Source organism: Narcine bancroftii, chromosome 8, assembly GCF_036971445.1.
Source record: "Narcine bancroftii isolate sNarBan1 chromosome 8, sNarBan1.hap1, whole genome shotgun sequence".
Lineage (NCBI taxonomy): Eukaryota > Metazoa > Chordata > Chondrichthyes > Torpediniformes > Narcinidae > Narcine > Narcine bancroftii.
Window position 1 is genome coordinate 144,575,610 of NC_091476.1, and position 12,869 is coordinate 144,588,478.

At 42.8% G+C, this 12,869-nt stretch overlaps 1 protein-coding gene across 1 annotated transcript in view; it reads left to right on the forward strand.

Moving 5' to 3' along the window:
• The window catches only part of LOC138741309 (ras-related protein Rab-39B-like), a 35,019-nt gene extending 22,802 nt beyond the window's left edge, over positions 1-12,217 (forward strand). The window contains exon 2 of the mRNA XM_069895167.1: positions 7,659-12,217. Coding sequence (XP_069751268.1) covers positions 7,659-8,079 — 421 coding nt within the window. The 3' untranslated portion in view covers positions 8,080-12,217. The remainder of the gene's footprint in view (positions 1-7,658) is intronic.
• The last annotated feature ends 652 nt before the right edge of the window (positions 12,218-12,869 follow it).

Consider the following 12,869-nt stretch of genomic DNA (forward strand, 5'->3'; position numbering starts at 1 on the left):
ATAATGTTTGTGTTACAATCAATGTTATAATATTTGGGTTACAAGCAAGGTTAAAATTATATGTGTAACAATCTAATTCACAATCCCTCCTTCCCATCACATTCCCCTTCAGACTCCAGATCGATCTCAGCAACTTTCTCCGTCTCCTGTAATGTGAGATAGTCTTGCTCCACAGCCTGCACAGCTTGATATTTCGGAGGCAGTTCATCACGGTCAGCAAGGGCTGTCTCTATGGTCCTCGTGACCAGCGTTCGAATGCATGGAATACAACAACAGCCACAAGTGATAAAAATTGATACAGAAATGAACAAACCCAGCAAAAGTTGTCCTAACAATGTGCTCCATCTCCCAAACACTCCCTGTAACCAGAATAAAACAGGATTGGAGACTCCAGACTGGGCTTTTAATTCTTTCGCCAATGCCCTAAGTTTCGTTAACCCCTTAGTGAGTGATCCATCTGGCCCTGTGTTATTAGAGATAGAAGTGCAGCATAGATCTCCAAACATAGCACACACTCCACCTTTCTCTGCCAGGACCATATCAATCGCTATCCTATTCTGAAGTGTCATAAGGGAAGTTTCTGACAGTTGTTGATGTATTGCCTCAACAACGTCCCTGGTCAAATTTGCAAGGCGCTGGACATTATAGTGAATAAGGTTGATCCTATTAACATTTTTATTTACAGTGATGGGAAAAATTGCACTAAAAACAGGAAAGCTTTCAAACCCAGCTGCAATCTCATCGGCTAATTTAAATTCGTCCGGAATATTCCGGGCTTGGCCAATGGCATCAATCCATACCCCATCAGGGTTCCTTCCTCCCGGCCCCAAGAGTCCAACACTCCTCCTTTTTCTCCACAGCCAACTCTCTGTGTGGCGCAATTCTAGGGAATCCTCGTCTCCCTCCTGCCTTTTGACAATCAGCACTGGCGCATTAAGGGTTACTAGAGCACACCGACCATCCCAGTTAGCGGGGAGCCAGTTGTACAGCACTCTTCCTCCACAAAACTCATCTGTGTAGTCATGCAATCTGCTACAAGTCTCCTTAGTTTCAGATTCATTTTTTTTGTTATGGGACCTCAAAATCATCCCCTGTATATGTTCATGATAACCAGTAACCTGTTTGGCTGCCCTGTCAGGCACCCATGTGGCGTTTTCCCTGCTAATAGTAGGTCGTCTACATACTGAATCAGTGTAACATCTTCCGGGAGCTTTAATTTCATTAGGATTTCGCTAAGGGCCTGATTGAACAGTCCTGGACTGTCCTTATAACCCTGAGGTAATCTAGTGTATGTGTACCGATGTGCTTGGTAAGTGAAAGTTAACCAGTCTTGCCATTCCTCAGCTAAATTCAAGCAGAAGAATGTGTTTGCCAGATCAATGACAGTATAGTATTCGTGCTCCGGACTCAGAGCCCTAAGTGCTACATATGGGTCTGGGACTGGTCTCCCGATGGTCTTGGTAGCCAAGTTAATCTCCCGGAGGTCGTGTACCATCCTCCAGTCTTTTCTACCCGGTTTGGGAACAGGCATGATGGGCGTGTACCACATACTGTCAGGTGCCGCCCTTAAAACCCCTGACTCCATTAACCCTTCTATCGTTCCTTTAATACCCTCCTCCTGACTGGGCGACAAGCGGTATTGTTTTCTCCATATTGGTTTCTGCCCGGGGTTGGCCAATTCTAGAAATACCTCTCCTTTTATTACTCCCACATCATAGGGCCCCGTTGTCCATATATGTGGACTCAGATTAGAAAGATATTTGTCTGAGTCTCTGTGATCAATATTTTCTCCTTCTATGGCTCGGTCTCTTTCTACTTTCTCATTCACTACCTGGTCCCATGCTTCAATATTCAGTCTGACAAATTTTCCTCCCTCCGAGGTGGAATATCCCGGGATTTCTGTCTGCCTGTATTCACACCCTATCGCTTCCTTTACCATCGGACCCAGCTGTCGAGCGTGATGATCTTTGGCAATACCCAAGGTCACATGAGGCACACTTTCTACTCCTAAGCAGAACCACTCCATTTGTTCTTCTGTCATGACAACCATAGCAGCTATTCCCTCCTTACCTACAAAGATAAATGGACAATGTATCGTTTCTGTCTTCCCTTCTTTTAGAGAGTCCCACCTCTCCTCATATTCCTGGTCCGGGTGGATGGTGTAGTTTAATGTAACATGCATAGGATCTAGTGGATAATGGTAATCCCCATACCGTGGAATACTGGCCCTCCACTCAAAAAACTGTTTAATCAGCCCTGGGCCTGGTTCATCATACAGTAGCCGACTCCAGAAAATACTAACCTCCACAGAGTCTTCTGAAGCGTTAGATGGGGTCATTACTATAAACTGTCCTCCCCTTCTTATTGTATCCCCTGGGTATGTTAACCGAAGGCCCTTCTCAGAACATTGTATGGTTATTCCTAGTTTGGTAAGAATGTCCCTTGCTAATAAATTAATGGGGCAACTTGGCACAACCAGGACAGGCGTTTTAACCCTTTGTCGTCCAAATGTCATGTCGATGTTATCTGTATAGGGCTGTGTTTCCTTTATCCCGGAGAATCCTATTGTAGATAATGTTTTGCCCGAAAATGTGCTCCCTGGGGGTTTTTTAATCACTGTCGTAACTGCTGCCCCTGAGTCAACCATAAATTCAATTTTTTCTCCATTTACCGTCCCCCAAATTTTTGGTGGCTCCCAGGGAGGCGTGATTTTTGATTCTCCAGGGCACCTTCAATAATCAAATTCAGCACCTTCCTCAATATAGTCATTACACTGAGGTGCCTGGACTTGTTGATCACTCTGCCACCCCCCGATTCTCTGGGGCCCATCAATGTGTCCACCCCTACCACTTGCTTGTCCTCTTAAGTTTCCTCCTCTTCCCCGATAGCCTCTAATAGAGGGTAATCTTTTTCCCCTTGCTCTCCCAGCCACCGGACAGTTCCGCTGGTAGTGTCCAGGATTTTGGCAGTACCAGCATACTGCATGTTCCCCTCTATACATTGTACCTAGCTGTCTTTCCCAACCATTTCTTACTTGGGGTCCCGGATTTATCACTGGCCCCATGACCTGTGGGACTATCTGTTGGGCCGCTAATTTAACCCCTATATGTTCTATGGCTCTCACCAATTTATCGGTTGTCTTGTCCACCTCCTTCTGGGACGCACTTTCTGACTTAGCATGCTCTGATTGACGATGTCGTTTGATTGCATGTGTCAGGTGTCTTTTCCACAAATCCTCTGACATTGTCTCTAATCCCACAATGTCCCTTAATTTTGCTTGAACCGTAGCAGGTAGTCCGTTTATTATCCCATTACGAAAGTGAGCCCTTCCTAAAGGGCTGTGGTCGGGTCTTTCTCCAGTCCCTGTTTCCCATAAGTCCCATGCTCGAGTGAAATACTCGTGTGCAGTCTCTCCTTCCTTTAGTTGAAGGGTTACCAAGGCATCCAAACTATAGGGTGTAGGAAATGTTTCTCTAAGTGCTTCCCAAAATTTATTCCGAAGTGGGTTAAATTCTATTTCATCCCCCAATTTACTGCTTCTTACAATTCTCTCTATTTGCTTCAGGGCCCCTTCTGCCTTTAATTTTATCATGATAGTTCTGACATCTGCGAGTGCTAATTGTTCTTGGCAGGTTTCTCGCTCAAAACAAGAAATCCATGGACTAGCCCCATTACTCAACGGAGGTAGTTTTTTCATTAAACTCCCTAAGTCCATTCGTGACCAGGGTACATATTTTTGAGTTCCCCGTCCCGTGATCAGTAATGGGCATTGATATCTCAATTTTGGGGATTTCTGCTCCTTCTTTACTCTTGGCATGCATTTATTTATCCCACCTTGTTCTGACTCTTCTTCGTCACTGTCACTGTCCCTATCAGCTTCCAATGTCTCAGGGTCAAAGGTATATTGGTCACGTTCATCTCTAAGATAATCTTTTCGGCCATAGTTTAGTTGTTTCACATCTTTCTCTTTTGTTCTAACTATGTCCAGGTAGGCATGTCTATTTTTCTCCCTCCCGAGTCTTTTCCTTTTACTTTCCTCCCATGGTGGATCGTATCTCGTTTCCTCATCTGTACTACACTTTTCGTCCTTTACTCCTATTACCATTCCTTCAGCTTTAATTTCTCCTGACAGTGTTGTAGTTATCTTTTCCACTTCCTTAAATACACCTACCATTAATTCTTTTTGATCCTCACTGATCTGCCCCAGCACATTAATATCTCTGTTTAAGTTTTTAATGTTATCCTGAACCTTTTTCATGTTCCATTTCTGTATCTCTAACTCCTTTTCTATTTTCTTGGACTCCAGAGGGGTCTCTACATCTATTACTCCCCCTTCTATTTTTATTAAAGGGGCCTGTACCTCGTCTGATGTGTCCCTATTCCCGTGGTTCTTGTCACACCCCAGTGTCTCAATATCTGAATATAAGGGACGTGACTCCAGTGTCCCATCTGGGGTGTCAGAGAGAGAGAGAGAGAGCATAGCGAGAGAAAGAGATAGAGAGGCAGATACAAGAGATAGAGAGAGAAAATGCCTTGCACTGGCCCCACTGGGAGAAAAGTCTTCAGATTAACACTTTCGTTTCAAAGGTTTTAAAAGGTTCTCATCCTGTGATCACTGGTCTGGATCAGATTGGGTCTCCCACCACTGGGAACTATCACTCCTTCCTTCCCTCCCACCTCGAGTGAGCTACACGTCAGCCCACAATGTCTGCCCTGATCCCGCAATGGTGGGGGTGCGGGAAAAAGGGAGGGAGAGAGGATAAAACAGGATCCCATTTGATGCGGAGCTGGAATTGTGGGCACAAAATTAAAACCAAATTGTATTTCTCTGCCCTGCCCAACCTGGGGATTTCAGGGCAGCACCGCCACAGATTGGGATTGGGAGGGGGAGTGGGTGAGAGAGGAGGGGGGGGAGAAGAGAGAGAGGGGGAGAGAAGAGAGAGAGGGGGAGAGAAGAGAGAGGGGGGAGGGTGAAAGGAGGGAGGGAGAGAGCAAACCCGGACACTTCGTGGCTGGAAACTGGAAACAGGCACTTTTCCTTTCCCTTCTGTGTTTTGTTTCTTCCAGCTCATCTAAGCCTCTACGTTTTAAAATTTTGTTTCCCTCACCTGTCAGGAACATCTCAGTGCCCCCGGGTAACCAACCCCTCTTCCTCCAGCGGTCTACACATTTTCGGAGCATTTTTTGTTTTTCCAATGCCGCATTACTGGTATTTCGCTCCTCTAATTCCTGATTAATTTCCTTAATAACTTGGTCAAAAGTCTTAGCAGGCAACTGTACAGCCATAGCTGCGGGACCGCTTTCTAATGCCTGTTTTAATTTAGGTTTTTGTCTGTTTAGGGGATCTATGTCAACGAAAATTGCTTTTAAAAATGTCCCCTTGCAAGCTGGATGACTAATATCTTTTAAAAGAACAGTCTCGAAGTCTTGTCCTCCAATTGACTTCAGACTGTCCTGTATACTCTGATTGCTCGTTTTCCACTCTCTGTTTTCCCAAAGGGGTCTGAAAGTTAAATTACAACTAGAAAACCAAATATTTGGGCTATACTTTTGTCCTGTTTCCCTGTACCAATCTATGAATTTACGTAACTTTATCTCCTTGGTGATGTTGGGAATACCCTCATTTAACTTATCAAAAGTATTTCGAATAAACTGGGTGTCTCTTAGGAGTTTGTCAACTTTTTCATTAATATCTCCTACCTGATCCGGACACAGCTGTCGCAGCCTTCTGTCGTCGTTCTTGTTCACCAGGCAGGCGTCCCTGAGTACTTTTTTTGTTGTCTCAAGGTCTCTAGTGTCTGCTGTGGTATTCAACCACGGCGAATTGGGGAAATAAATTCTTAACTTCTCAAGTGTACAGACATTATCATACCTACCGGACATTTATAAGTCAGTCTCTCAGATACAATTGAGGCCAATAAGCCTGAACCTTTGTTTTCTTTCAAAGCCCAACCTTCACGTGGGAGATTTCTCCTCTTAATAACCAGTTTAGGGCAGAAAACTCAGGTCCTCAATTGTTTATAGACCACCTTCTCACTCTATTGGACTTTGCAACGACACAATAAAGACTTTTAAACTCTAGTAGTTTCTTGCGAAGCACTTAATAAATGTCATTCAAACACCTTAAGGACTTTTATCTTGTCTGTAATCACTTACGTGTTACAATCCTGGCATGCGACCTTCAATTGTGGTCGTCTAATTTGTCCGATCTCCAGTTCTTACTGACAATCATAAAGATTTAAAAAAAAAAGAGAATTTTGTTAAAACAGGCTTCTCTGGACCTTTTTATCAGCCGGCTGAGATGATTGTCAGAAAAAACAGAAACCGTCGTCCAGTGTTCACTCACCCATCACGTCGGGGTCACCAAATTGTTAGGTCTGCTTTGTTCATGAATGAGTGAGACAAACACCAGGCTGAGTCGAAATCAGGGTTCTTTGTTCTTTATTACCGGATTGTAACACTTGCGACTAACAAAGTTAGTCGGAGAATGCATTCTGCCGTTATCAGCAAAATGGTGATTTTTTATACCCTTGGATACATGCTTAGAACATCATCATATCATTACTTGTCCAATGACTAAAACTGTTGCTATCCTTTCCCTGCTAGCTTCCTGCCTCTCAATCCATCAATGTCTCTCTTATCTTGTAAGTACAAGGATGCATTCTGTTACTCCTTAGTACTGGGTGACTCCTTCTCCGGTCCCATCTCATGATGTTTTACCTAACAGGAGTACAAGGACACCTCCCCTTCTTGTTACTGCCCTGTACAGGGTAACTCCCTACACATTCCCATCTCATGATGTTTTACCTTACAACCGTGATCCAGCTGGTCAGCATTCTTTCCACTTCACCTCTGCAGAAATTTGCCAGGTTTACTGGTGTTCATACCAAACCTCGGAAAACTCTTCATAATGCCATTTAGGTGTTAGGTCCAGAAAAAAATCCTCTGAAATGATGACTCCCAAGAACTAAAATTTGCTCACCCTCTCTACCTTTGATTTCCCCAATGATCACTGGATCGTACACCTCTGGCTTTCCTTTCCTGAAGTCAAAATCAGCTCCTTAGTTTTGGTGACATTTAGTTCAAGGTTGTTGTTGCACCATTCAGCCAAGTTTTCAATCTCCCTCCTGTATGCTGACCCATCACCTTTCTTTATACAACCCGCTCCAATGGTATCAGCAAATTTGTAGATGGTGTTATTGTCGAACTGAGCCACCTAATTGTAGGTGTAAATGAGTAGAGCAAGGGGTTAAGAAAGCAGCCCTCTGGTGATCTGGTACTGATGGAGATTGTGGAGAAGTTTTTACCATTCCTACTAATTGTGGTCTGAAGGTGAGGAAATCCATGATCTAATTACACAGTGGGGTGTTGAGTTCCAGGTCTTTGAGTTGCTGATCAGTTTTGAGGGGATGATGATGTTAAATGCTGTACTGTAGTCAATAAAGAACATCCTGATGAATCCATCTTTACTGTCCAGGTGTTCCAGGGCTTTGTGTAGAGCCAGGGTGATGGCTCCCCTGAGCTGGGTGACACCGTGTTGAGGTATCGATTGTGAACCCAGAGTAAGCCAGGCTGGACGTGATGAATGTGCCAACAATTTGCTATCAGTGTCTCTTTTTCTGAACTTTTTGACGAATTCAAACAATGTTGTGTTGCAGGTCAATTACCCGGTCCTATTACCGTAACTCTGTTGGGGGTCTGCTGATATTTGACGTGACCAATCGGAAGTCATTCGAGAACATCAGGGAATGGCTGAAGGAAGTGGATAGCCATGTATACCCCAACAAGACCATCTTTGTCCTGGTTGGCCACAAAAGTGACTTAACCCATGTTCGGAAAGTATCCCGTGAGGAGGCAGAGCAGATGGCAGCAACACTGGGCCTAAATTACCTCGAGACCTCAGCCAAGAATAACACCAACGTGGACAAGGCATTTATGAAATTAACAGAATGCATTTATGAATCGATGAATGTGGGTGAGATTGTACTCAATGATGGTTGGGATGGAATCAAACGAGGATTTAATCCCATGGCTTTGGATAGGCCAAAAGAAGAAAAACAAAGTGATTGTAGTTGCTAATTTGCTTTGGGTAAATTTAAGTTATAGCAACAAAAGTAAAGCAGTCACCTTATTCATCACTCTGTCCAATAATAAGCTGTATAGCAAGCTTCAAGTCAGCACTCATTGACATCTTAACCAGCTACCATCGATTCCTCAGCTCCAGTGATTGGATTTGCTAAACAAGCTAATCATTCATTGTGATTTGCCCTACTTGTTTCTGCCTGTGTTTGACCAGGCCTTGGGCAGCACAATATTTTCATGCGAGGCAGCATCAAGATTAATGGGAGGGTTTTAAAAAAACAACTCTTGAGTCAAGATTCATGATTCCTTTATTGTGTTGTACATACTACAGGAAAGTTAACTTTTGTTTTCGGTAAAGGCTCTCAAAGAGGCACTACTAGCCTAGCAATAATATAGAAGCAAAAGAGAATCATTTCAGTGTCACTGAGTGTCCATGAATTCATTTCCAGTGTTGCTGCAGCCGCACAGACTGCTATCCGTTCCAGTGGTGGACCTGAGCTCCTGGTTCTGAAACCCTCAGGAAGCTGTTAATATCTGAGGCCCCTTCCAGAGCCCTCCTTGCCATTAGCACCCTCACAAATCCCAGTCCCAATACTTGATTCCCACGAGTCGGTCTCCAGCACGGCGGGACTGGAGCATAAATCCAAAATTGGAATCTTAAATCTAAACTCACTCTGCTGGAGGAATCGGGGCAGGTCGACGAGCATCACTGGGAGAGAAACCTTTTATGGAGGCTGGTTAAATATTGTAGAGAAGTCGGTGCAAAGAGGACAGGGTTGATTTTTATAGTCTTCCTTCTCTGGGATTTTTGGCTAAATATTTCTTTGATATTTTACATATTGTGTCATTGAGTTGAGTGAATTCTCAGTGCTGGTTGTGTCATTGCCCTTTATCGCAAACTGCTTTTTATGATCACAATTTCTTTCCTTATCAAAGGTGCAAAAGTTAGTGCACTGCACAAGTCTCCAAGAAGTTTTACCTGTAAATTTAAATGAACTGTATTTCCAAAACTTTGCCCTGTTCAATATTAAAACAAGGCTGGAGCATCTGTGAATCAAGAGCATAAAGACGAAAACCTGGGATATCTCTCTGAGAGTGTGATACCTTTGTGTCAGATGCAATTTAATGTGTGAGGTGCTGCATTTTGGAAGGACAAACCAAAATAGGACATACATGGTAAATGGCAGAGCACTGAGGAGTACAGTAGAACAGATGGATCTGGGAATATAGATTCACAATTCTCTGAAAGTGGCATTACTGGTAGATAGGGTTGTAAAGACAGCTTTTTGCATATAGGCTTTCATAAATCAAGGTACAAGGGGTCATAAGTTAAGGGTTATGGGGCAAAACTTTAGGAATAATGTAAGAGGATGCTTCTTCATTCAGAGAGTGGTGGCTGAGTGGAATGAACTTCCGGAAGGGGTAGTTGCGGCAGGGTCAGTCCTGTTATTTAAGAGGAGGTTAGATGAGTACATGGATGTGAGGGGGTTGGAGAGTTATGGGCAGGGAGTGGGTAGGTGGAACTAGTGGAGTTTCACATATATCAGTGCGGACTAGAAGGGCTGATATGGCCTGTTTCCGTACTGTAAGTTGTTATATGGTTAAAGTATTGAATATAGGAGTTGGGATATCATGGGACATGTAATGATATTTTTGCCCTTTTTGGTTATGTACTCCTATTCTTGTGTATTATTTACATATAATATGATTAATAAAAAGATATGTAAAGAAAAGGATGTCATGGGAAAGTTGTATAAGACATTGATGAGGCCAAATTTGGAGTATTATGTACAGTTTTGGTCACCTAACTACTGGAGAGATATCCATAAAATTGAAAGAGTTCAGAGAAGATTTACTAGGATGTTGCCTGTACTTGAGGAACTGAGTTAGAGGGAGAAGTTGAATGTGCTAGGACTTTATTATCTGGAGTATAGAAGAATGAGCAGAGATTTGATAGAGGTTTACAAAATTATGATGGGTATAGATAGAATCAATGCTAATAGGCTTTTTCCACTGAGATCAGGTGAGATACATATCAGAGGAGATGGGTTAAGGGTGAAAGGGGAGGAATTTGAGGGGAATTTCATCACACAGAGAGCTGCTATGTTGAGTGTGGGCTCGATTTTAACATTTAAGAAAAATTTGCAGCACGTGCATTGATGAGAGGGGTTTGGAGGGTTATGAAAATGGTGGAGCTAAGTGGGACTAGGCAGAAAAATAATTTGGCACAGACCTGTTTTCCGTGCTGTATTGTTCTATGGTTTTACGACAATGGTTAAGAAAGGAGAGAACTTTTCTCAAGGAAAACAAGAAATCTGCAGATGCTGGAGTCTAGTTGCAGTACACATAAGTGCAGGAGAAACTCAGCAGGTCACACAGCATCTGTAGGATTTTTGGCACTCCAGAAGAAGGGCTCAGGTCTGAAACATCAACTGTCTTTTACTTCCTACGGAAACTGCGTGACACACACCACTACCATCCAACCAATTGTAACACATGTGACAAATGATTCCAGGTATGAGTTAAATGGAGTACTTGCCACTGCCTAACCCCCACAGGGCAAAATTAGCAAAATATTTTAATCCTGCATCTTAACTTTGATTATCACATTTGTCCTTCTGCCTTGTCTTGTGTTTTCTATAGGTCAAACCTCAGTGTTTAATGTGGTTATAATATTTTTCATGCAGATTTTGTGGCTTACAGTTGAGCCATTGAAATCATTCCAGTAAATCTCACAGCCTCTTTGACCCTTACAAGCACTTCCAGATTCCCATTCAATTGGTTTATATAATTCCATCAACTTTTTGAATATTAAGAAGAATTGATGAGCTAGTTGGGAATTGCTCCCCTAATACATTTGATTTTGGGATACAAGGTCAGTCTACAAATTGGGTCTAAGTCTTTAAGAATGAAATGGGCTGATGCTTCTACCAAAAAAAAGATAATTTGCTTCTTTCCACTCACAAGGGGATCATTCAGCTCATCAGATCCAGTACAACAATCCCTTCACTCCCAATCCCTGTCTCAGTTTTGTGCACGGTGTTCTAACATTTTCTTGCACACCCCTTGCTTGTTCTATCTTTTACACTGAGGAACAAGTTGGTGCCTTCAGCAATAACAGTTGATGGATGCAGAGTTATTAATTTTAAATCCAACGTTGACAGGTTTTTGTTAACCAAAAATATCAAGGGATGTAGAAAAAGGTTATTTTGATATGGGTCAGATCACTCTTGCACTCATGAAGTGATGGGACAGTCTCAAGCTTCTGTTCCTAAATGACACTGGAAAATAACCATAAAAGTCTTTCAGATTAAGGAGAAGGTGCTTTTAGTTGCTGGTAAAATAATCCATTCTTAAACTTGGCATAATGCTGTTTAAGTATATGCTGCAATTGGTGAATTAGACTTGTAATCACAAACAATCCTGACCCCATTCATTCATCAATGGTTGAAATATAGATCCATTATTGATATTAATAGTTCTTCTATTGTCAGGCCTAACAAAAATGTCTCGATCAAAGGCCGATCAATAAAAATGAAAGTACAGATTGTGTAGGGTGTAATCTGGGAGGATGATTTGTGAAAGAGGTGCGGGGGAAATTCACTGCCACTCTCCCCAAGTTTCCTGCATAGCAACAATGTCTTGTGGGAACAAAATGTTTTGCGGCTTCCTCTCTTCACTTCCTCTCTTAACTCTGAGGAACAGCGTCTCATCTTCTGAGTGAGTCTCACTCGGTCTTCCAGTCTCAACAATCCTGTGTTCTAAAGCAAGATCTCCACTCCACTTTCCTTGGGAAATTTCAAATAATTATTTTACTTGTGAGCACTCTGCAGACAATTCTTTTGCACCCCTTCGTCACCATCTTCCATCTCACAATGTCTTGCTTGTTGCTATTCAATCTGTCCTGCCCTAGCCCTCGCCTTTTGTTCTTCAGTTCTCCAGTCCCACTACAGACACAATTTTTTCCGCAATTATAAACCTATTTATTGTAACCTTTTCAGTTCTGATGAAACGTCATAGATGTGAAACATCAACTCATTCTGAATCTGTGGAATATTTTGGCAATTTGGTTTGTTTTTGTTTCTCCAAGGTTTTTTTCGAACTATCATTTATCTTCTGGTCATTGAAAGGATAATGGATTGTAAATGTTATTAAAAGTTAATTTTTCTTAACCCAGTGTTGTCCTACATTCTTATGGTCCTATGGATTGGCCTTTGATCCATTTCTTTGCAGCAACCGTACCACACTGTGATGCAGTCAGCCAGGACGCTCTCGATAGATCTTGATAGATAGAAGGTTGGCATAATGGTGGCCAGTAGCCTTGCCCACTTCATTCTTCTCAGGAAGTGCAGTCACTGTTGTGCTTCCTGACAAGTGAGGAGATGTTGAGTGTCCATGATAGGTCACTAATTAAGTAAATCCAAGGAACTTGGTACTCTCCACTCTCTACTATAGAGTTGTTGATGTGTAGTGGAGATTGGTCATTCCTGGTCCTCATGAAGTCTACGATCATCTTCATCTTGTCCACAGAGATTATTACTCTTGGACAATTTCACAAGATTTTCCACCTCTTCTCTGTAGTGCGACTCATTGTTGTTGCCCATGAGGCCGACTACTGTGGTGTCATCTGCAAACAATGATGCTGGATCTGGCGATGCAGTCGTGGGTCAGTAGGATGAACAAGAGCGGGCTGAGCACACAGCCCTGAGGTGTGCCCTTACTCTGCATGACAGCACTCGATATTTGCCACTGACCCAAACAGACTGTGGTCTTTCCGTTTGGAAGTC